Below are 25,096 nucleotides of genomic sequence, written 5' to 3' on the forward strand. Positions count from 1 at the left end.
ACAGGGGTGCTGGCGACAAGAAACATCTGATGTTAATAAAGCTCTTTGGAGAGGTAAAAAGAACAGTACTGTGTTATTATCATAATTTACATCATCAGTGTAATGGACAAATATGCTTTCTGCCTATTTTAAGCTACCTTTTATTAATTAACCCAATGCAGTAGAGCTAATTACTAGTCATTTGTGGTTTGCCAAAGGCCTGTATCAGAGGCTTAGCCACATTTATTCCTCAAAACAGTTTCCTTTTAAAGGCTTTACGAAGTTGAAGGTCACTTCTCATTTCTACTTGTCTTACAAATGCAGACACTTTTTCTTCCCCCAACAATGCACAAAATGCAAGTCCAATTAGCCATGTAAGTTTTTAATGATATTAATAAATTCAGAATTAAACCTTTTTTATTCCTTAGTCTATTTGCTTTAATTAGCACCAACCGCATTGATCTTGGTTTTGGTCAGGTAACTAACACTTCTAAGAGCTTATGAAACAAATTTCTTTGCAACTCTAATAATTACCATAATCCCATTCTAGCTGAGCAGTTGTGTCTTCATTAGAAGCAAAATTTATCCTAATTGTCAGAGAACTCAAAATTAAGAAATAGCTATGATTAAAATTAATCAAGGCATGGATAAATCACAGATTGGTCCATTTGCTAACTGTCCTGGATCCTCATGTTGAAGGATTTAAATACATATAATTTAAAATACAAATTAATATTTGCATTCTAGTAGAATCAAGCAATTTTAGCAAAAAACACAGTGGTATCACAGAAGGTTTCGTAGACAAAAATTTGCAGCAGGCAGCCCTTGACCTATTTGCAATTGAAACGAACAAACAGATCAACTCAATTTTTGCGAGTATCATAAATGGGACACTTTGAAATTTAATGATCTGCCTAAGACACTTTGTGACAGACCAGGGACCCTGATCTTCCAGATTCCACATTAATTCATAGAATATATCATGGTGAATGAATCTTATAAAAAAATAAATGAAGCAAATAAAATTTTCACTCCTTTGGCCAAGCTGGAAAACACACACCTTAGCCATCTAAGTGAGCAATATGCAGAGCCTGCACAAAAGCATTCACTGTCCTTAGATGAAACATTCACCTCCAAAACTACATGTGTGCTTCCTTTGGATTCAAAGGACAAACTGCATAGACATTAGAGGGCAAAATTTGGCCCTTTGATAGGAATGATGAAGAAATAACAATGACAAAATTACTTGAGTGGGAAGGCTGAAGGAGTTCTACACATTTGATGTTACACTTGACTGGAAATAAACCCGGTACTTTCAATAAGCACCTCTCAGATTTTATAGTCAGCACAACACATCCTGCCTGCACCACTCTCTATTCTTCCTAAATAAAGAGGAAAAAAGAGAACTATCAGAGAAAGAAAAAAGGAGCACACATTCTCAATATTAAGACTGTCAATATACATAATTTTGAGACAACCACTAAGTCCCTAAAACTCAACAATGCCATAACAAGAAAACACATGAAATTTAGAAGTTTTTCTATCAAGAAAGCATTTGCCTAAATATTATCTCAAATTCATTTTATTTCAGCATGTTTTCCTATTTATGGGCTGCAGCTATTTCATGTATAATTAACAAAATATAACATTCACAGGGATGACTTCATATAGTAGGCATGCCTGTATGATGAAACTCATGGTATTACTGTAACAGCCTATACTTCGCTTCAGTAACATGACGTCTTTCCACGAAACTCAATAGATTGAGGCCAATTGCAACAGCATGGATTTTGGCTCTGCTCTGCTGAGCCATAAATCTGTGAAATTCCTTGCCAAAGGTTATTTTGGATACAAGAAATGGGTTCAAGGGGAGACCAGACAAGCGTTTTGAAGAGAAATCCACCAATGTTACTACATAGACAACATGTAACAACTTCAGGGATTTACCAAGGGAAAAAACAAATGAAGATCAGAGAGCATTAGAAAAGAAAGTACCACAGGAGCACATCCCACTCTTATTTTCCCCTGGATGTCCGTTTGTGGCAAAATAGTGGCCTAGGTCTCCTTAACTAAAGGGATAAAAGAGAACTACCAGAACCAGAGGGAGGAAGGGAGAAAGAGTGAGTAAAAACAATATTAAGACAGGCTGCAAAAAGAGTTAACACTCTCCAGATCTTTGATTTTCCTCAGCACACATTCCCTCCTCATGACCACACCTCCCAACTTCTCTCTCCTCTTGCAACTTTAGAAAACTGAACGACAACTTTTAAAAAAGTGTTGTGGCATACTTTAGTTTTTTCTTTTCTAAGCCATCTACATTTTCTTCCCTAAATTTATGATGTTATGAGAAGTCATGGAGTACAAACAGAACAAGAGTAATGTGAACAAAGGCAATTTTTCTTTTCCATGCTGAAAATCATTTACTCTATCACACTGAATAGATGTAAAGAAAATCTAAAGAAAAAAAAAAGCATTTTTGTCATTTTAATAATTTGTCACAAAGGTAGGTTTTTCTTCTTTCTGAGATTTGCAAAACTTGATGACCGAACTTTTAAAATATATTATTATTTCCATTGTTGGCCACCTTGGTCCTCAGGCTCTGCACTTGCATACCACTGTGAGACCAACATTTAGGAGATCTGAACATTGATGTCAACTGCCCTCAGGCATGTGGCTGGGGCAGAATTTTCAGAGGAGGTTGTGCTGGGATTGGCATGAGTAAAAGGAAAAGAGCCTGTTATCTATGCCTTAGATAAAAGGCATTTTTTTAAGGTTTGATTGCTTTGTTGTTAGAATACCTACATTTTTAACAGAGGTAAGCGTGCTGACAGTTTGGCTTGGCATCAGCAGAAAGGATTTTATATAAATAAATTTGAAAATGAAAAAAGGGAAACAAATAAACCATCCTGTACAGACAGCTGTTCCATTTAGAATTCATCATTTTACAAAGCAAAAGCAGAAGAGCCATCTGCAAAAATCAAACAAACAAACAAGGACAGGATATTATATCCTACATGCATCTCCATAGTTGGCCTTTAATTTACCATGGGGTTGCACATCCCATGAATTTTGACTCTAAAGGAATAGCAATAGGGGTGAACTCTATTCAGGTCCCCCCAGAAACTCAATCCCACACTCAAGCTGGATTCCAAAAGCCACTTAAGTAGCCCCCTACTAACCTTCAAACTGCCTTCTTTCTCCACAGGGGTCTCATTCAGGGCAAATCCCCTCTCCAGCACTAGTGGGAAGTCCCTCCACTCTGTATCGAAGACAAAAGCTAACTATCTCCAACTCCAGTATCTTTCCACATGTACAAGTCATTGCAGGAAGGAGTTCACCCTGCTCAAACCAGTTCTGTAGTTACCCCTTACAGCATTTACTAAACATATTTTAAAGGACCAGATCAGCACTGCTCTTAGTTACTCTGCAGTGGCATCAGGGAAATGAGATTTGAATTCAGCACCATTTTCTTGCTTCACGTGAAAATAAATAAACAAAAAAACTTATCTGGAAAAGAACAAGACTAAATTAAAACACAATCTGTCTCCAATTCAGATGCGGTGATGTGAGTGCAGCAGATTAATCTGAAGAATCTGTCTTTATTTTGCTCTGAAACACAGTATTTCTACAGACCAGTGCACCCTTCATGGGCCTGAATCATTTTCTGCAGCTGGTCCTGCATGTATGAAACAAAGTCAGGGAAAACAAAAAGCCTTAAAATTAAGGCAGGACAGGCAAAACCAACTCATGGCATTGTCCAAATAATCTGAGCATTCCCTTTCATTTACATTAAAGAAACACAAAGGACAGAAAACTCCCCCCTCTTCAGAGGTAGCATCTTCCACTGTGACTGCCTATTTTTACAGAGACTTTGCTTTGTACAAACATATTCTTGTTTTATAACTACCACAGACCAAGCTCATCTGACAGTGCAACGCTCATATACTAATCCAAGAGCAGGAAATTCTTCTACATGGTTTTATTACACTGCATTGTCAGTCAGCCCTTAAGCTATCAGAAAGAGAAGCTCTATCATTACCTGCATTATCCAGAAAAGTTTTAACATTAGAATAGATTTGAGAAGATGGGGGGATGGTCTTCAGAACTGCAGGGATTTTAATTCCGACACCCAGGTTTTGGGTGTTTGTGGGTTTGGATTTTTTAAATCTTGCTCAGTTTTTCTGCATCCTGCCCTTCCACCCTAAAACTTGGGTGGTATTGAGGGGGGTTCGAAGACTCACTCCAAAATGAGCTACCTGCAATGGTTTAATTACATTAGTTAGCATGTCTGATTTGTGATGTAGGTGCATGCTATTGGGAAGGACCCAAGGGGTTCTTCAGCTCTCACAGAATGTGATGTATTCCTCTATTTCCAATACTATTTTTTCCACTGTATATTGATCTTTACAATGGATTAAGTCATTAAGATACCTTTTTCACCTTTTCCTTCCCCGCCATGTAACGTAGTTCGGATTTAAGATATTTTCCCCCTTCCATTTCCACGTCATTATTTCCAGTGTTTTGCTTTGGTTTTAGTACAGAGAAAGAGGAAAAAGATAAATTCTGTAAGGACAATTTGATGAAAAAAAAAAGAGGCATTTCTAACAATATTGTAATTTTTGCTGCATAAACACGAAGAAAATTGTCAGTGTTTTACAAAGTACCAACACAAGCATAAGAAAGGGCAACTTTTTGAAAACCTGCCCACAATTTCCTTAATTAAAATAGAAACTGAAAGGAGACATGAAGCTTCAGTGTGCCCTGTGCTATTTATAAACATGGCCACTGGAGCCTACATTTGAAACAGGCAAGAGAGACAAAAGGTGAGGGGGAAAATAGTCACTCACAGGACTGAAGTGATCTTTTTAAGGTGACACAAAAGATCAGAAGAACTAGAACCTGGACCATCAGAGCCTTATAACTAGGCAGGACAGCCTCTCCTGTATGTAGCATTTAATGGAACAATTGTAGAAAAGGATCCAGGTATTCCAGCATCTGAAGGTGTGCAGTTTAAATGCTTTGTTTTGGCTGATGATGGAGGTATAGGTGGGCAATATTCAAATCTACATTGGGATTTATCCAAAACCAGAAATGTTTTAAAAAAGGATAGATGACATCCCCTCTTATGCCTTCAACTTGTCCCAGCTTTGATCACCATCCAAACTCAAGGAGTGTGATCTAAAAACATCCGACTCGTTGCTATAAAACCAAGAGGGGAAAGCTAAGAGGATTTCCCACAAACAGAAAATAATCCGGACTATAAAATAATTGTCATTTCTGCAGAGAAGACACTAAATACTGAAAATAAGAATACTAGAGAGAACGAAAAGAATGGATGCCAAATTGTGGGTGGGTGGTTTTTTTTTTTTTTATTCTTTCTGCAATGCACTGCAGGTATTTACGTGGGGGTGAATGCAATATTAAGTGTTTGCTTTTTCAATCCCAGCCTGGGACTGTAATAAATAAAATTAAAACTCACTGGGCATAATTAGGCAGGATATTTTCTCGTTTGCATGGCCAACTTCAGGAAAAAAAAAAAATCATATAAAGTTTGGCTTCTGCTGCAGGGCATACATTAAATCTTAGAGGAGATTTGGGAAATGCAAAAAGAGACTGTGCTTTCATCGGATTTATCCTAACACCTTTCACCTGCAATGGTAATTAATTTCCCAAAGGCCCATTTTGACAGTACAACACATGAAGCAATGTTAAGTTCAGTACTAAAAGAAAAGGAGGAAAAAGTCAAAAATTATTATTATTTCTTACAAGTAAAAATTGATAGTAAAATCTAATGGAATCTACAAAGGAAATATGCATAAAGCAGAATTTAAAAGGTCAGCTCTATTTAGCAAGAAAAAAGAACACTTTAATTTATTTAGAAAATGTTATGAAGAATTTTCAGAGATAAAACATGGGTAGGGATAAAAGGACAGGGACTAAGGACGCTATTTGTGCTCCCTAACTTGAGTAGTACGGGAAGCAAACTCGTGAATCAACTCAGTATGCTTCTCCCTAATGAGGTAAGCTGTTAACGCCAATCCCATTGCAGTGATTATTATGTATACCACATGCTGCGCTTTCCATTTGTATTTGCTAGGAGAATTGGAATATGCAGATGAATCTTGGTTTAATAAGGATAGCAACACCAGTGTGTGCTTGTGTCTGCCCGCTGATGCTACAGAGATGAAACACTGCCAGGATTCATAAGAAAAAATCTTTTTTTTTTTCCTTCCCCCCTACCCCAGGTCACTTAAGGGAACTGAAGCTCCCCATGTTGCCCTTGACACGTACTGTCAGTATTTGCTATAGCAAGGGCAGGGTGCCAGCCAAGTAAAAATAGGACAACCCAGTCAAAGCTTCATCAGCGCAAAATCAACACGAACTGCAGCAATCAGATTAAAGTACCCTAGCAGTTGTAGACAGGGAGAGCAATGCATGCATTTATCTATGCATTCATGTGAATCTGAGCCTAAAGGAAAGCAGGCTCCGACTACCCTCATAGTTCGTTTATGAATGATGACAGGTTCAACACATAAATGGCCTTCTTAATCCCAAGACTACTTAGTCTCATATACTCAAGCACAAATGGTGTATAGAACTTATGACAATATAACAATGAGTGTACAACACCATGCTTCTGCATCTGCCTTAGCCCCTATCTCTGTCCAGGTAAACTTTGCTACCAAAAAGTCAACGGTTTCAAGCTATTTCAGCCCTGGCAGGAATAGCAGAATCATATGAAATTTCAGGCTCCTTAACAGAGTTTTCTCTGTCAGTGGCCAACTTAAATACCACATCCTTTGTGATGGGGGTTGAGGAATTCAAAAGCATTAATGTAACCAACATCATCGTTAAGAATGTGTCTCAAGAGGATGTGCCACATCTAAGGATGTGCCTCAACAGCCTGGTGGAAGCAACCATTTGTCTAGCACCATCTTGAGGGGCAAAGGAGACTATTTCCATGACAGGTGTCAAGTCAGAGGAAAATGAGGCCAGTTTTCCCCTTATGACAGCTGTTTGTCACAAGCTATGCCAACTGCAATGCCTCCTAAGCACTTCTCTTTACAGACTTTGGAGGAGCTGGTAGGGGAAACCACACCAGATCTTACCTCTTTGAGTACACACGGAGTGCAAGAACTCCTGGAAATGGAATTTTCTTCTCTGTGACTAACGCTGCAAAGCAGTTTGTCCCGCTGCATGCAGGAAGTGGATGAGATTAATCAACCCATGCCTCAGGCTGCAGGCAACACTGCAGCCCTTGCTGCTGTATTCCAAGGGGTCCATCTGCTCTAAGAGCAGACAGCCTTGCTCAGCCCAAAGGGAGCATCTGTGCCGTATGATGAAGGGCTGGAAATCCACAGTGTTTCTGGACGGAGGTTTAATGATTTTCTGGCACATTTTCCTAATATCCATGGCAACTCTTGAGCTGCAATATCTCTTGAGCCCACATTCCTGCATCTATTCTCTGAACAGGATGCCAACCACAGCAAACAACCAACTCTGCTTCAGGACTGAAGCTAGTATTTCTAGTCCCAAAATCTGGCATTCCAGCCAATTGCTGAATGGGAAATCCCAGAGCTTCTCAACAGTGTGGCCAAATTCTCAGCATCTGCATATTTGTTTTCCTACCCATTTCATTTATTTTTAAATGAGAGGCTGCCTGAATTTTCCCCAGGCTATGCCTTCCGTGGTTTGCCCATACACAGATAGACCCACACCCCCACTATTCCACTGCCACGTAGGAAGAGAAAACACAGTGCAGAAAGTATTACTACTTAGCAAAATTCACAGTCAGATTCCAACATATTTTGAGATTAGCAGAGATGACAAAATACATTTTGGTTTTGAACAACAGAGATACGAAGAGCTGTCCACAATGAAAAAGATGTTTTTAAAACAGTATGGAACTTGGGCTTCCTAGTCCTAAGATTATCACCTCCCCCTAGACTTCGCTTCAGATTAACAGTGCCTCTCCTCCAATTTTCTTACTCTGACAGTGTCACAGCAAAGATGCTGATGAAATAAGTTTAAGAGCATCCCACTGAACACTTTGCCAGCAATCTGTAGCTTATGGATTCATGTACGCCTTACTGGCTTTTTCCTTTGTATTTGACCTCTACAGCATCTAACAACATCCAATTTGATGCTGTGTAAGATTCGAATTTGTGAGAAACAGCAAATTCTTGTTTATTATTCACCTCCTTCACGCTGCTCCTCATTGCACAACCCTGCCTAGCTCTCTCTTCTCCAGGCTGAGAAGTCCTAGCCTATTTAATCTCTCCTTGTAGAGAACAGTTTGTGGCACACAAAAGAACAGTGTCAGTTTTAGAAACAGCCGTGAGGCCTGAATGACAGACTCTTACAGTCAGAGCTGTACACAGCACCACCTCTGAGTGGCCCAGAGAGGACGTACTTCTTGGAAAGGGCTGGTCAGGCCAAGGTTGAGGTCAGTGAATACATCCAAGTGGATTTGTGTTTCATCTTTTAGCAATTGAAATAGAGGTTGTGAAGGGATCAACACACAGTTTTTAGCTTGATTTACTACGGGGAAGATGTTCCCATAGTTATCCAGTGCTTCAGTCCCCGCCTCCTCCCAACAGCTTACAAACTTCTCACCCTCATTTTGACCACATCTGAAAGAGGGACAGACATCTCAACTCCAAGAATTCACAAGATCTCATGAAAATAGAGGGACAAGTAGAAGGGAGTCGAGTTACTGTTCATCAAACAAAAATACACAGCCTGAGCTGAACCATCATGCTAGGCATCACGGAATCTGCAAAGAAGAAATCCCAAGAAAAAACAAGGCAATAAATTCTGCAATCACAGAGCTTCATCCTGCAGCTACAAAACTGAATCATGCAATTTTAGAAGCAAAAAGCAAATCAGGGAAGTGACAAATGAGTAGAAAGTGTTGCTCCTTCTCCCCCATTTCCTTACACTCCAAACTTAACATATACATCTCAGGTTAAAAAAAAAAAGCCACCAAACCATACCTATGGGCTACCATGGTCCCTACTCCCTGCCACAGCACTGCCTTGGAGTGTCTGAAAGATACGTCTATCAAATGAGCTTTCTCACAGGTGTGAGAAATCCTGAGCTGAATTTCTGAAAGATATTTCCACACGTTTTTGGTTCATTTCTTTTTTTTTTTTTTCTTAAGCAGTGTTATTGTTGTTGACATTTCAGAACCCCTAAAGCAAGAACAAGACACAGCTGTTCCAGCTAGAGGAGAAGCCTGAGTGAATGCAACAGAATTACACAGAGCTGGAGGGAACTCAGAAGATCACTTAGTCCATGCTCACACCCCAAGGCAGGATCACCCGTACCCATGTTTGTTATTTCTCACAGACTCATCTAACCTATTCGTAAAGCTTCCAGTGACAGAGACTTGACAGTCTCCTCAGGCAGTCTATGCCATGGCTGCTCTCCTATACATCCTGGTCAGAAAAGATGATTATTCCCTTCTGCGCTGCAGCAGCCTTTTAGCACCTGAAGACCATTATGCTGCCTCCCCTCAGCAATCTCTTCTGGTTAAAGAACCAGAACTTAATCAATCTTTCTTTGCAGGGGATGTTTTCTAGACCTATTTTGTGTCTTTTCATATAGACAGGGCCATTCAAGAAACAGTTTGGGCTCTGAATACATTTATAGAGAATAGAAATTTAGAAGCATGACTGCTAATGAACCTAGGATAGCTAAACACCAAGTGGCAACCCTGGCTAGTGTTTACTTCACAGGGTTTGCTCATCCCCCTGCTGCTCCTCACTCAGACACATTTGCCCACCTGTTTTGCTCACTAGCTCTGTTTTGTATTTCAAGATTTGTAGAGTTGCCAATTACCCCAAATTTCAAAATGATGGCTGTAGATGCTAAGAGCTTGGTATTTTGGTATCAATGCTATGGCTCAGGGGTCCTGCTTAGATCAGGGGAATGGCAGCAAGCATGTTTTCCTTCTAAGCCAACAAGAGAAAACGTTGCATGAAGAAAATAGCAACTGATCTGAGTTTACGGCCCATCACAGCACTGAATAAACCTCAGGTTAGAGAATCATTACTAGCACTAGAGAAACCAATACTTTCATTACCAGTCTCCTGAAGAAACAGGTTAGGGTTTGTAAGTTTGAGAAGGCACAAGAAGACTCAAGCCTCCGTTCTGCCACACGCAAATGCTAGCCAGGGAAGGGAAGCACTGGCATCCCTGGGGACAGCAGCCTCGTGCCTTTCATCAGTGTTAAAAAGACTGAAAGAAGAGCTCTACGCCAGCCACACTGCCCAGCTGGCCGCTGCACTAGATGCAGCAGTGATTTCTTACCCTGCTGAGTGAGAAGTTTCTGTAACCGCATCCCTAACCCATTTCCAGGAGGCTGTTTGACAGGCTCAAGAAGTCTTTGCAAACACTGTAAAATACCGAGGAAGGAAATGCATAAGTGAAGACACCATTAGGAAAGAGACATCCTGTTGTGGATTTTTTTTTTCTCTAAACCAGAAGTACTTAGGAAAGTCTTTCCAGCTTGTATCTGTAAAGCCTGTAACTCGCTACCTGCAGGTGAAGGACGGGGAGCCTGGCCATACACTTAAAGCTAGAAACTCAGTGGAGCTCAAGAAAAGAGAGTGAATCCCTTCTGACTTACAGCATCTATGAGAAGCAAATCCATTTTTCATGCTGCTTGCCACCTTCCCATCCCTTGACACTGACATCCTCCCTACAGATTACGGGCCAAAGACAGAAAGCATTATTCTGTTCTCATTAGACTTTCTTACTGCTCAGGTTTTCCCCTGGAAGCTTTTAGGTTTAATATGTCACCCCCAAAAGATGCCTCCCTTCCCAAAAAAACACTTACAGTGCAAAACACCAGGAGTGAGGGCTGTACAGTCCCTGTAGGCATGAACTTAATCTATATCACTCTGAACTGAAAATAAATTCAAAGAGAGTCTGCATTTATTTGTTTGGGCCTATGCCAGATGGCTTGTGGTCAGAGATGGTCAATGTAGTACACGTACTGCTGCAAAAGACTGCATAGATACTCAAAGATATCTCTTTCCCTCCCCAACGAAAAGTCTCTGAATTCAAGGAGTTCATGGCACCTTCACTTCCAGACATCTCTGCCTTGTTACCTTCTGCTCTGTACCATGCCATAGAGGGGAAATGCCAGCATGCTGTAAGAAACTGTATTTTCTGACTTATTATTCAGCGTAAAGCAAACAACTCCTGATGTGTACCTGCACTCCTAAACAAGCAGAAATCCTGAAAAGGCAACAACAAAGAGGGATAAAATTAAATCCACTTCCTTTTCTATATAGAGCAGACCTCTATGGCTTAGCAGGACATTGTCTCATTTTTTCTTTACCTCTCATTGGAATGGGGATAAATGCATTGCAGGCAGCTACGACCTCTAACGCTTCGTAACAGGAGCAGCATAAGCACCACACTTTGCAACATCGTCAGAAAAGACTTAGCAATCTGTGTATTTGGACAACCACTGCAAATATACATACTACGAACAAAAGAAAAAAAAAATAGTTAGCTGGCTTAACAGCAGGCAGGCAGTGGGGATAATGCCAAGAGTCCTACAAACGCATTGCTACAGGAAAAATTGCTTCCTCCTACAGATTCTACTTTCCTGTTCCACAAGGCATTTGGAACAGTTTGCAGCAACAGCTTTGTCTTGAAGGAGGTGAAGAAGGGAATATGGCACTACTTTGCAGGGCTTGTGGAGCAGACACAGCTCTGATATTAATAGATTGGGGATGCCTCTCCTTGCACGGGATGTGTCACCTAAGGACAACATGTAGGTACCGTACGAGGGAACGGTAAATCAGAGATGACTTAATATGCAGCAGCAGGAACATCAGTGATGCTGGCACTGCAGCTGGGGGCTAGAAACAACCAGTGTCTTAATAGGAGATGGTGCTAACTAGCCTTCTTCCATCGTTCGGACAGTCCATATTGCTGTGTTCAACTCCAGACTGTACAACGTCTTAGCGTCCCACTGAAAGCACAGAAGACATGAGTTTTCTGTGTGTTATCTGTTAATCCCAGCTCTCACAGATACATCCTGAACGGCCCACTCAGCCAGGACCAGAACAGCTACTGGGTGGCCTCGTTCACGGGATTGCTGAGGCTGCAAGGAGCCTCTGGAGGTCTCTAGCAAAAGTCCCCTGCTCAAAGCAGGGTCAGCAACAGGGCCAAGTTCACTTGTGTCTCCAAAAGGATCTTCACTTGGCACTGTCTCCCCAGCGACCAAACAGAAAGAAGGCAAAACTCTGTATATTTCTGTGGACATCCCCATTTTTTGTGTGTACTCTCTGATAGCTCAGCTAGTGACAGGGCATTTATTTCCTGGGAAATAGTTACTGAAGGATGGAAATAACAAATACAGGGAGGCAGAAGGCATTCATGCCGAGTTCACTTGAGCACACATATAGTTCAAATACTAGAGATGAGAGATGATGAGATATTAAGGCTTAGTCTCTCAGATGGCTCCGTTTAAATTAATAGAGGCTCATTACTTTATACAGGGAATCCCGGGGTGCGTGGGGCAGGGGGTGTATAATATGCTTACACAACTGGATTCTCTCTCAAAAAGATACTGCTGGCACCAACAGTAGTCCCAGTTTATCATCTTTCAAAACAAAGTCATTAATTCTCTTTTTAAGAGCAGACACAAGTTGCAGTGAGCTGCCTAACCACTGCTTTCAGAGCCCAGGTCTGAATGAGCTTGGCCTACAAGCCTGTAACAAATAAACTGCTTTCTAAATAGAGGCATACTCCTCAAAAGAGTTTTTTTGCTTAGATAACTAAGACAAATGTCCCATTTACATGTTAATTAAGCTACACAATTCCCACATGTGTTAAAATTACAAAAACCACATGCTTTAGAGTGCACACAGCAATAAATCTTACAATTAAGAAAGGGGAGATCATATTTCTCAGAGAAGATGCTTTTACAGAGTTTTAACACTCCTTATATAGAGAGAATGAGAAGCTAGATACTGCACGCCTGGAGCCAGATCCCAACTTTCCTATAGTTCAGAGCTGCTGTGATACAGAGCACTAGTTGAACTACGGTGACTAGTTGAATTACAGTGACTGGAAGTGTCACACCTTTTGTGCAATGAACCAATGTGAAAACATACTCAAGGGTACACCATGCAGCCTAGACAGCAATACTGTCTTTAGATTTGAATTCAAATCTCCTGCTCTCCCAAACTTTCCATCTATAATTTGTTGTAACCAATTATGCCATAATACAGGCTTGCAGAACCTAAAATTTTCAAAAATGGTTAGGAGGAACACACTACACAAATACTTTCTTGTTCAGTCTTTCCCCAGCTCATCCACTGGCTTAAGATCAACTGTGTTGGCAAAATAACACAAAGGATTTGCCTCTTGTCTATGTTTTCCTTTCCTTATTTATTTTCTTTGAATTTCACCCCTCTTTCCAACTGTCCCTTGCTGCTATGACCACCCTTGACTTCAGTACTGCACCAGCAGTACTTCACCCTGTGAATCTCTGAACAACTTTTGTAACTTCCTGAAATCATTTCTGTAAATTTAACCTCTCTCAAGGTTGTGTCCCAAATGTGTAAAACGTGTAATATGACTTGGACCAAAAAAAAAAACCCAAACCTTTCCTTCTTCCCTGAAAAATAGCTTCAGCACAGTTATTGGAGTTGCCAGACAGGGAGAGAGTGCTAGGTGTTTCACTGAACGAGAAAGCTGCAATCTCCATGGTGCCAGTGAGGCTCACACCCTTCTGTGATGAGGGGAATTTCTGAACTTCAGCCCAACACTTTCCCACACGGCAGGCTTCTCTCTTCCTCTTCAGGGCACCTGCACTGATACACCAAATCCAGCCATAAAAGAATCACTTTTGCCAATTGTAAATCAAATCCTTTTTTTCCTTTTTTTAATCTACCTTGGTTTTGTGATCATATCTACTATATGATCTAAGTAGATCATATCTACTATATGATCATAACTACTACAGATTGTATCTAGTATAGATCTACCTAGATCATATAGCACAGACACATAAATGTAATGCTGTCCAGAGAACTGCGTTGGAAGAGAGTACTTTAATCTTCACTATCTCATGTATAACTTTTTTTACGTGTGATATATTCAAGGCAATGATTATGTAAAGCGCCACCATTCTTACTATGTTTGGATCCTTGCCCTAAATAATTGTATGGTATGATCACAGACTGATGCTTGTCATCCTTAGGATACTGAAAATGAGGAAGACCCTTGCAGTAGTACCACAGATTTACATTGTGGCCTGAACTTCGTGACAATGAAGGCACTGGAGACGTCCCACAGCACCTCTGCATTGTAACAGAAGAGTTCTCTTCTGTTTCAATACACAAATATACAAGTTACCTTTGAATGGTCCACTCGATCTTAAACAATCTGTTTTTCCAAGAAAACAGCAAAATACTTTCTTTCTCTTAATTCTCAGGAAAGTTTATATTTTACTTCCTTTTGTTAAAAAAAGGAAGCTGCACCTTATCAATTCCATTCACCATTTCAGGCACACCAAGCATGAACTTCATATCCCCCTGAATTCAGTCATCGTTAAACATGGAAACAGGTTTGATCAGCAGAGTCAGTATTTTCTCCATACAAGTTAACAAACATGAACATACAAAGATGAGCACAAAGGTCTCACATAACAGAGGGTTTGCCCGCTTTTCAAAAGACTGCAGCTCCAGCAGGCTGATCCCTCCTACAGTAAGCAATAATGGAGATTGGCCTTCAGCCCCACCTCTCCAAGTAATATGTTGTCGTGGTTTAACCCCAGCCGGCAACTAAGCACCAGGCAGCAGCTCGCTCACTCCCCCCACTCACTGGGATGAGGGAGAGAATCGAAAAAAAAGTAAAACTCATGGGTTGAGATAAACACAGTTTAATAGGACAGAAAGGAAGAAAATAATAATGACGATGACAATAATAATAATATGAAAATAATACTAATATGACAATGATACTACCAAAAGAATTAGAATATACAAAATAAGTGATGCACAATGCAATTGCTCACCACTCGCTGACCGATGCCCAGTTAGTTCCTGAGCAGCGATCCGCCCCTCCCAGCAAACTCCCCCCAGTTTATATACTGGGTATGATGTCATATGCTACGGAATATTCCTTTGGCCAGTTTGGGTCAGCTGTCCTGGCTGTGTCCCCTCCCAGCTTCTTGTGCCCCTCCAGCCTTCTTGCTGGCAGGGCATGAGAAGCTGAAAAATCCTTGACTTAGTATAAACACTACTTAGCAACAACTAAAAACGTCATTGTGTTATCAACATTATTCTCATACTAAATCCAAAACATAACACTGTACCAGCTACTAGGAAGAAAATTAACTCTATCCCAGCCGAAACCAGAATACATGTCTGAAAAAATTACGTTAAAAGCTTAAGCTCCTAACGCAGTTCCACAATATCCTTACTACTCCCTTAACTATCCGAAGCACATGAAATTTCCAGCAGTTCCATTTTTCAGAACTTAGCTAGATTTAAAAAAAACAAAATCAGAGCCTATTATTCCATGTACTAACTTCAAAATACACATTTGCAGAAATAATTCAGAAATATTTAGACACTAAAAATCCCTAGGAAGCAAAGGAGAAATTATGAAATACTTCCAAAAAAATTGGTTGCTTATTTCCTCTCTCCTCTTTATGAGAAAATCTGGGTTTCCTGTCAGGTTTCAGCTTAGGAGGGATTCAGACCAGTATTTAAACTGAAATGTCTCTGGTAGATACAGACATTTCATCATTATATCATCCTACTGAATGGGCAGTATGTCACATGAGGTGTACCATATCTTCATGATAAACGTGCTGTGCTGTAATGGCTAACAAGAAAAATTGTAAATGATCTACTTAAGCAAAAATAGCTAATATATTAAGGGGACGACATGTTCTGATGAATCAAATAATTTTTCCTTCTCTTTCATTTCCCTCTAAAACTTCAAAGCAATCAAATGTTGTTTATGCATAAAATTTAATCCTTTCACCAATCTGTAGTTTGATTGAATTTGCATACTCTATTTCCTACAAGTCAATGTGAAGAGAGCCTCATGTAAATGAAACCATTTCCCCTCCAGTCCTCCTATCTTTGCTGTAATATTTTCTATTAGTAGCTCTATTATGCCTAATATCCGTAATGTTGGCAGATTAGTATTTTCACTTAATGCAACCTGTATTTATAAACCACTAGGATGAAAAAAAGAACAAATACAAGAAAGAGGAAACAATAATTACCTGTCTTTGATGACACACAGATCAATGTGTAAATCACTAAAATTCCCCAGGGAGCCTTGCTGAACTAAAATGAGGTCCTTGGGCTGGTTATCAATAAAGATGAGCCTCATACAGCCTTGAAAAGCAGTAATGGGATTTAAACATTGGGAATCGGTGAAATTGTCAGGGCACCCTGTGGGAAAAAGAGAAGAGGCAGAGAGAATATTGGAATGTTCATTTATTTCTGCTGGGATTTCCTGATGCAAGAACTCAGAGGCTCACTATTCCAAGTGTTTTCATTCCTTGTGCTACACAACCTTCTGCGTTATAATCCTTCAGTAAGAAAAAAAAAAAAAAAAAAAAAAAATTAAAAAAGGGAGAAAAAAAAGAGAGAGCAGCCACTGGAAATATCAGAGTATGAGGTTTTCACATGTGCTAAGCAAAATCAAAATGTGGGTTTTTTCCATCTTCTTTAAATTCCACAGTTGATAGCAACTGACTCCCATAAAAAAAGCTGTGCAAACTGTAAAACCAATATGGGTTAAATTCTTCTGCTGAGGCAATGCACAGAGTAAAAGGATGAAATCCTGTGGACAGCAAGCAAGAAAACTATTTGTATCTGAGCTTCCTCAGTATTTGGCCAGCTCTGAGATCCAAAGCCTCCTGTGCATTCTCACTCAGTGCTGTATCCAGAAAGTTCATTGAGATCAGAGCCTCACTACGGTAAGCAGTACACAGAAATATATTAGATAAAAAGACAGTTGATGACATTCCCGCTATCTAAATTAATGCTTGCACTCTGAAAAGCAGAAGGTAGTATTTTTCAAGATTGTTCTTTCCATTTTCAAAATTGAGCTAAACCTACATTCATTTCCATGAGAGCACAGTACCTAAATACTTTTGTAGATCTGAGCCATATGTCAATTAAGCTCTGAAGTCTAAAGTCACTGAGCCTGATCAGGACAGTGATATCTACAGGAATATTAATAATACTAATAGTCCTCAGGCCTTTTAACTAGAAAAAAACACCTGTGGCTAATACAGCTATGTTGCTTTTGCATGTTTTGCCAGCTAGATGTAGGTACCCATTGGCTACCACTACCAGTAGTTCACTTTTACAGCTGTGTTAGCAGTTCTGCTTGTTCTCTCTCTGTCAGGGTTGACCAAGACCCTTCGATCTTCCCACAGTGCTGTATGCACTGCAGCTCAATAGGGCATCTAAAATGAGTTATTACAACATTTGCTCTTAGCTGCAAACAGAGTGCACCTGGGGAGACCTCAGTGGTGAACACCTGAGGATCTGCATCATGAAAACCTGTCCTGCATCTGTCTGAAACAACCTACCTCCAAAATAGTAGCTGCTCCCAGAGTAGATCCTTGAGACAGTGGTTGCATGGCTAGCAGTGGCAGCGTTGTTATCCAGTGTCAGAGTAATGCGATGTCTTCTGGCATTGATGTTAACAGAATGCCAAAGCCCATCGTGGAGACTGGTGCCTGGCAAAAAACAAGTACGAAGAGTGAAAAAAGAAGTGCAGGAGACAACTGTGTTCTTCAAACCTCCTTTTGCTTCCAACTTGTGACCACAAATGTGCAGCTGACCCCAAAAAAGCGAGAACTGGCAGCTGAAAAGAACTCGTTACCTCTGGAAACAAACTGACATAGAAGAAAAGGCCCAAGAAAGGGAAAGCTTTTGAGAATATTTAAATAGGTCATCTCACATTTTAATCTAACCTGCTTCTGGTACTGCAGGCTCTCATCAAGCTAGCCAGGCCCTTCACCTTTCTGGTAACACATTATTACCATTTTGTGGGTGTTTATGTCTATCTTCAGTCTGTTGGGAAATGCTTATAGCTCACAGGAGCGCAAAGAGAAGATCTCTATTGAGCTTCTGGTACTAAACACATGCCTGAGATTGCAGAGGATTAGATTCAGTGAGATGGTCATACCCTGTCTCAGGCTCCAATATGAAACCTGACCAACTCCACTAAGTATCAGTAGGATTTGTGTTTCTTAAAACCCTTCAGTGCTAAGTTAGCACACAGTCTCATTGATGGATGTACTGAAGCCTTTCTATATTGGATTTCGACATGGGTCTTGTGAGAGCTGGGATTGTTGCTCTGACCAGGAACCGATGAAGGTACGTGAGAGACTATGGTACTGGGTAGCCTCTTTCTCTTCTAGACACTTGTGCGAAGTGGGAAATAACCTCTCTGTCTCCCTGTTCTGAAAATCAGTGTTGCATCTCATGGCTCTTGAAATAGCACCACACAGCTACAGAGAAACTCCACATCCTCTATTCTGACAGCCATGAAAATCAGTGGGCAAGCTTCTGAGCTCACACACGTGGTGCAGTTCAAAAGTAATCTAATTACAGTTCAAAATATGCTACCATCATGCTGGAGTCACTGAGATCAGGCACAGACAACTACTATTTACTCCCCTCCCTAATGGAATATTTTTTGTTAATGTAGCTTTCAGAAGAAACAAACGAGCACTTAGTAACACGAAGAGGTGTGAGAACAGTTCAAAACAAAATAAAAAAATTGTGGGTGTTATGTGTATGAAAAGTCATTTCATTATGAATTTGAAAATGAGACAATTTCCACAGTAATGGCTGTTAACACATGCACAATTTCCATAGAATAAGAGGCTGGTTTCCCAGCAAAAATGGATGATTTTTCAACTAGAACAAGTCCATTTTGAAGTGAAATATGTTGTTGAAGTTTGAAAAGATGTAAAAACAAAATAGGTCCCATTTGGGGCAAAAATAGGTCCATTCTTGAGCAAGCATGAGTTTATTGTGAGTACCTGACATCTGCAGAACATGGCACTTGGAATTTCTGCATATTTTCCATGTGTAAGTAGGCAGTTTAGCAATGTTTTGGATAGCACCAAAGGCTGGGCTCAGGTTCATGATTTCAGAACTACATAAAAACAAATACACCCAACCAAATATTGACATTGTCTCAGCTTTGTCAACAATTTAATTAGGACTGCAATAAAGGCTGGAAACTCAGTTTTCAGCATTCAATTGCAGCAAGCTAAGGCTGTAGCAATCTACATGAATAAGGATAGATGCAGGGCTGCCTCATTTTCTATCATAAAGGGGAATGAAACACATATACGGAACAGCTCTGCTTTGACAACTCTGTCAGATTTTCTCTCTGCTTCTTTTAATAGACACATCTGCCCTCTTTTAGTCTGTACTGGGAATATTTTAATATTGCATATTTTTAAACAGCTGCTCTTTTAGAAAATACTATTATTATTATTTAGTTCCATCTGAGTTCCATCAGTCTATTACTCATCCACCTTTGGAAACTGGGTATTCAACCTATGCAGAAAATTAATTTCCCAGTCTCCCACCCAGCATGGCTACATAGCAGCAAGGGATGTGCAGAGGCCCTGGGCTAAGAACATTTCTGTCTGGGATGCCAGCATGGCTTATATAGGTCACACTGGGATGGCAGCTGGGCCGCTCTGGTCCTGCCTCTGTTGTACCTGCCAGAGTCTGAAATTGTTTCCCTGTTGTCTCTGGGAGCCGATGCATAGCTGTTCCAGTAAGTGTTTACAAGCAGTTTCCCCTGAATTTTAAGTCAGAGAGGCAACCTCATTTCACCTTCTTGCATCCCACCAGCTGCACTGCAAAAAGCAACTTGCAAACTGGCTAAGGAGGCCAATGAGGGAGTGTGAGGAGAGGAAGCCCATGGTCAGTCTCTCTTCCGAGCACAGCATAAAGGGAGAGTGTAAAGCTACAGTCAGAGGAAGAAAATCAGCTCTGAGGCTGCCTTAGCTTGTGCCGGGGAACAGTGCAGCGGCTGAGCTGGCTCCCAGTTGACTTCAGCACAATCTGAGGACAGGAAACAGGAAGGTCTTCATGTGACCTGACTGACGAAAATTTAGCGTGACTGATTAAGAACACAGAGGCTGAGCTAATTGTCAGGTAGATTGAGTCTGGAGATCTCAGGATGCCAACTTTCCATGCTTAGATCTACCTCAAGCTGCACAGAGTGGCTGTACCACTGGAAAGCAAGAGAAAATTTGAAAAGAGAAGGGAAGATTGGGTGCTTCCTTATTTCACCATCCTTTCATCCTGTGGGACTGGACCTTTGTATTTTAAAGGGAGACAGGTGAGAGTAAAAAAAATTAAGTACCTTCACTGATTTCCACTGGGTTCTCCGTCTCTTTTTGAATAAGTAGCGTCAATCTCCCACCACGGAGGTAAATCAAGAGAGGTCCCGAATTTTCAGACAATTCGGTGAACAGAAGTAAGCCATCTTTATTCCATGTTCGAAACTGGAAGCTGACTGACAAACCATCAATTTGAGGAGTGCCGGGTAGTAGCAAGTAGCTTCGACTGGTGCTGACAAAGGTGATAGGAACAATTTGTGGTTCTGAGCAAGAAAATGTCACATTCCCCTGCAAACAATAAAAATCAAATGTAATCAACATGACAATTTTTTCTTGGTCATCCCAAACATCCATAGTTAAATAAGCTCATTGGATTTCTAATGGCCCTCAAGGCTGAAATAGGTATTGTTATGCAGACACCAATCTTTGGAACTCATTAGGAAATCTATCCGTCCATTCTGCGAAAACACATCTGACTTCAAAATTTTACTTTCACCCTGGGGGGGGGGGGGGGAGGGCCGCCGCGGGGATGGAATGATCAAAAATCAAAACCTCAGTTCTTAGAAGGATCTAAATGTATCCAAATGTCCCATATCAAGACCATGCCTGGGTGCAGAAGGGCTTATTTGCTAGCCCAGACAGACCATCTCCACGTGGCCACATCTGCTTTGTGTTTCCCAGTACCTCCCATTTCAAGCTCAAGTTTAGGTTTATGTCAAGAAAATCAAATTCATTTGGATCTATGCTGACTTCAGGAACTGACACTGAAGGAATAGCAAGTCTGCTTGCACTTTCACGTGCTGTGGGATGTGATACAAATGTCCTGTGTCGGCTCTGCACTGATGGGACTACAGGGGTGTGAACAAGGCAAGCTGCAATTGAAAAAACAAAGCATCCTTCAATGCACAGGGATCCTACCAAACAGACTAGACTTATTCTAAATATAAGCCAAAATGCAGCCATTAATGACAGCACTTTTTTTGCCTATTTACACCAATGCTACATAACCTTAAAAGTAAAAACTCCCTCATCTACTTGAATCTCCTACATGGGGCAAAACATGAGGCAAATTTCCTGGGTTTATTTCAAACATTCAATATACAACTTGCAGTAGCGGTACTGGTTATGTTTTCTTTTACCCAGAGTGACATAGCCCTGTGCCACTCCAAATACTAAACGTCCACTTAATAATAATAACACAAATAATTAAAAATAATTATTCTGAATTTATTTCAAAATTCATAAGGAAACCCAAAGAAAAACTCACTTGAATACAGTACTCATAGTGGGATGAAACAACAGTGAGATTTCCTGGCCAGTGCTAGGTCCCACGGTTTCCATGGGGCATTTTGAGGAATAAAACATTACATACACAGCAAGCGTGGTGAAATCCAACATCATTTCAATGCCAAACTTAGTTGATTACCTCAGTCATCCAGCCCTGAAATCAATGGTGCTATTCGCCCAGAAGAGCAGCACATTTACTCAAAGCAGTCAGTAGAATCTGTACCAGCATGTATCACTGTAGCTTGGAGAACAAATGACTCCACCATTTTGTTCAGCCACTGTAGATTACCCAACCAGGTCATTCAAGCCATGTAATAAAATCTTAACAATATATAAAGCCGGGATGCATTTAAGGAGCCACGTCTTTCAAAGCCACTCTAGGAGATTGTTGCAGCCATCTTGCTTTGAACTAGGCTGCTCTGTAAAATACCAAATGGAATCTGATAAAAACATCGGAGTAAAAGGCTTTCTCGATGGTACCACTTCTCATCAGAGCTGGTACCTCACTCTAACAGGATAATTATAGTGAACAGCACCTGATGGATGTGTAGGAAGTTGCACAGTGCTTGGGGAATTCCTCTCTGAAATCTCAGACAGCTGATGGAACTGTTCCCTATCACTTTCAAATGTCTTTCTAGTCTTTATTTTAAAATGGAAAATAAATAAAGTGCCAGAAAAAGACCAAGTTATCACTGGATGAAACAACCCTTGATAGATATATATCTATATCAAGCTATTTACGTATTCCCTGCCCTGTTAGGTGCAGAATGCTACATACCAGATTTAGCAATGGCAAAAGGTATCCATGGGTATATAACGTTAGAATGAGTTTTGAGATAAAATCAAAAGCTTATCCATACTCACCTGAACATTAGTCAGGTGGGAAGTAGGATGGAAATTTGCGCTCAGCCTTTAAAAAGTTTCTACTACCTGCTGGGTTTTGCCTGCATAAGAGATGCCACAACCTTTTTTTTTTTTTTGTTATTGTTGTTGTTATATTTCCACCTCCATTTTCAATCGAATTCATAACAAATTACAGAAAACACAGTCAACCACAGCGATGTAAACAAATACGGTTAACTTCCTCTAGAGCTTTTTAAAGGTTTAGACATTTAAAATGCCGATGACAAATTTTCTTTGGAATTTTAGACATTTACAGTGATTCAAGTAACTCCACACAAAGGAGTCAGACATTTACAGATCTTATACATACATAACACTGGAGCTTGGAGGAAAAGTTCAAATGTTATCCGAGTCTGCACTCAAGTATCTAATTTGCTTCACTGGCAGTGGGAGGCTCTAACAAAATGCAAGACTGTAGAGGGGAGGATTTGCAACATTCAGATAGGATTTTTGTCTCAAAGTTCTTTGCAGATTTTACCTACCAGCAGAACAAGCTAAGCCTAGACTGACTTAATGGTACCAGAGAAGGTGAATGCTAAGATGAAAACACGTTTGCAATGCACAACAAATTTTCAGATGACCTTAAAATAAGCCAGTAAAGACCTTGTGCAGTCAATATGCTTTCAGCTGTTTGCAGCAGCACCATAACAAAGTATCCCTGATGCATTTGCATGGGCCCAAATATAAGGTCAAATTTCTGTCTGCTTCTGATACGAGGTTCTTGGCACGTGCAACTAGTCCTGAACTCATGGATTGCTGTGACCCCTTGAAAAACTGAGCAACACCCTAGTCATTCACACTAGCAAGTAATTCATGCCATCTGGGATCCGCACAGAAGTCTTGGACTGGGACAGGAGCGGCAAGGAGTGCTGACTGAACCCATGGCCAATGCTGGGACATATGGGCAGGACCTATGTGTCTCCTCCCAGGCTTAACCTGGTGAGACTTCAAGCCCTGTAGCCTCTCTATTGACTACACTGAATCACAGCAGGTGTGATCCCACCTGCCACAACAAGCACAAGCAGGTGGGAACACATAAAGGCAGTGCTGCAATATTCTGTGTACATGGGATTAAAGGTACATTTGGAGGACAGAAGAGAGGCATATTTGCCTTTTGGGGGGGTTCTTTTAACAAGGCATTTTTGTTACTTTTATTCAAGAATTGAGACCCCTATGATGCAAGGGCCATAACTAATTTTAGTCAGAGCTAAAAACTAGCCAGGACATTTGGGAAAAAAAATTAAATAAACCAGTTGATGCCATGGGAACTTAAATCAGTTCAACTGACTCATTTAGGAGGGAAACACCTTCTTAAAGCAGCATTCCAGAGCAAAACCAGATGATGTAGTTAATACACACCAACAATAGCTGCTGACGTCCTTACACTGACCAATGCTGTCTACCTTCCTAGAGACAATAACATGAAAATTTGAAAAAGAAATACACAACAGTTACTTTGAAAAATGTTTGTCCACTGAAGTGGGATAGGTTCCCATTACAAAAACTGTTAAATTTGCCCTGAATGTTATTCTCAAACAAATTATGCCAGCAGGTCTAAGTCAGAAAAGTAAACAGCTCCCCCTAAACCTGCATCTGATCAGGAGCATTTTGCTTTAATTGGCAGCAGTTCTGGAACTCTCCAGGGTACATGCAAGACTTCTGGCAGACACTTGATTTTATAATTGAACCCAGTTTAACTGAAAAGTAAAAGCTCATTGGCTAGGAAATGGGATAAGAAGAGTCTAACCCCTAGAGAAAATAAAGGAGACGCTCAGCTCTACTCAGCTGCTGGAAACTTCAGCTATCATGTGGCGTTTGAGAATTCCATTGAGTACATCATCTCCAGACTGATTAATGACTCCTCTAATAAGCAGTGAAATCTTTCCAAAAGAGTTCTTATTCTTACAAGAGAAACCTTCTGAACGTAGAAATGCAATGGAGATATTTGTAATTTGTTCACTGGCTGCTGTGACACTCGTCTCAAGACAAGAGTGCAAGCACCCAAGATATCTGCAGGCAGGGTACGGTTGCAGAGGTGGTTCTTGTTCAAGTAAGATGTTGAATGAACAGGCGACAACATGATACAGCATTTTGGAAGAACCAGAGCCTTTCCTATTAAAAAGAGAATGGAAGAACACAGTTGCTAAGTGATGAGGATAAAAGTGGATTACAGAGAAGATCCTCTGAGCCATAAGCCTCATCCAAAACTCACTGGAGTCTTTCCAGTGACTTCTGCAGGACTTCAATAAAGCCTGTATAACTTTAATGAACCATTTCAGTCTTTTCTGGCTTTTCTTCATGTAGTATTACGTACTGTTGAATGAAGAGAGAAGACTGCTACATGACCACAGTCAGGGTAATTGGTGACAAGTTTCTTATACATCCCCCTCACTCCACAGAATACTAATCAAAAGTAATATGTACTTGGGAAATTATTCAAACTGACAGCTGAACTGAAATCCTTAACATTTAGCCTACCAAAGGATACAGGCCAAGATCACAGCTTGAACAGGAACAACAATAAATGAGTATTTCTGAGCTCTTCTC

At 40.5% G+C, this 25,096-nt stretch overlaps 1 protein-coding gene across 1 annotated transcript in view; it reads right to left on the reverse strand.

The window, feature by feature from the left end:
* The window catches only part of CNTNAP5 (contactin associated protein family member 5), a 295,463-nt gene that overhangs the window by 115,377 nt on the left and 154,990 nt on the right, over positions 1 to 25,096 (reverse strand). Inside the window, exons 8-10 of the mRNA XM_050899801.1 lie at positions 20,383 to 20,647; positions 17,573 to 17,722; positions 16,250 to 16,421 (exon numbers count right to left, since the gene is read on the reverse strand). Of these exons, the coding sequence (XP_050755758.1) occupies positions 16,250 to 16,421; positions 17,573 to 17,722; positions 20,383 to 20,647 (587 nt within the window). The remainder of the gene's footprint in view (positions 1 to 16,249; positions 16,422 to 17,572; positions 17,723 to 20,382; positions 20,648 to 25,096) is intronic.

Source organism: Gymnogyps californianus, chromosome 7 (genome assembly GCF_018139145.2).
Source record: "Gymnogyps californianus isolate 813 chromosome 7, ASM1813914v2, whole genome shotgun sequence".
In the NCBI taxonomy this organism is placed as follows: domain Eukaryota; kingdom Metazoa; phylum Chordata; class Aves; order Accipitriformes; family Cathartidae; genus Gymnogyps; species Gymnogyps californianus.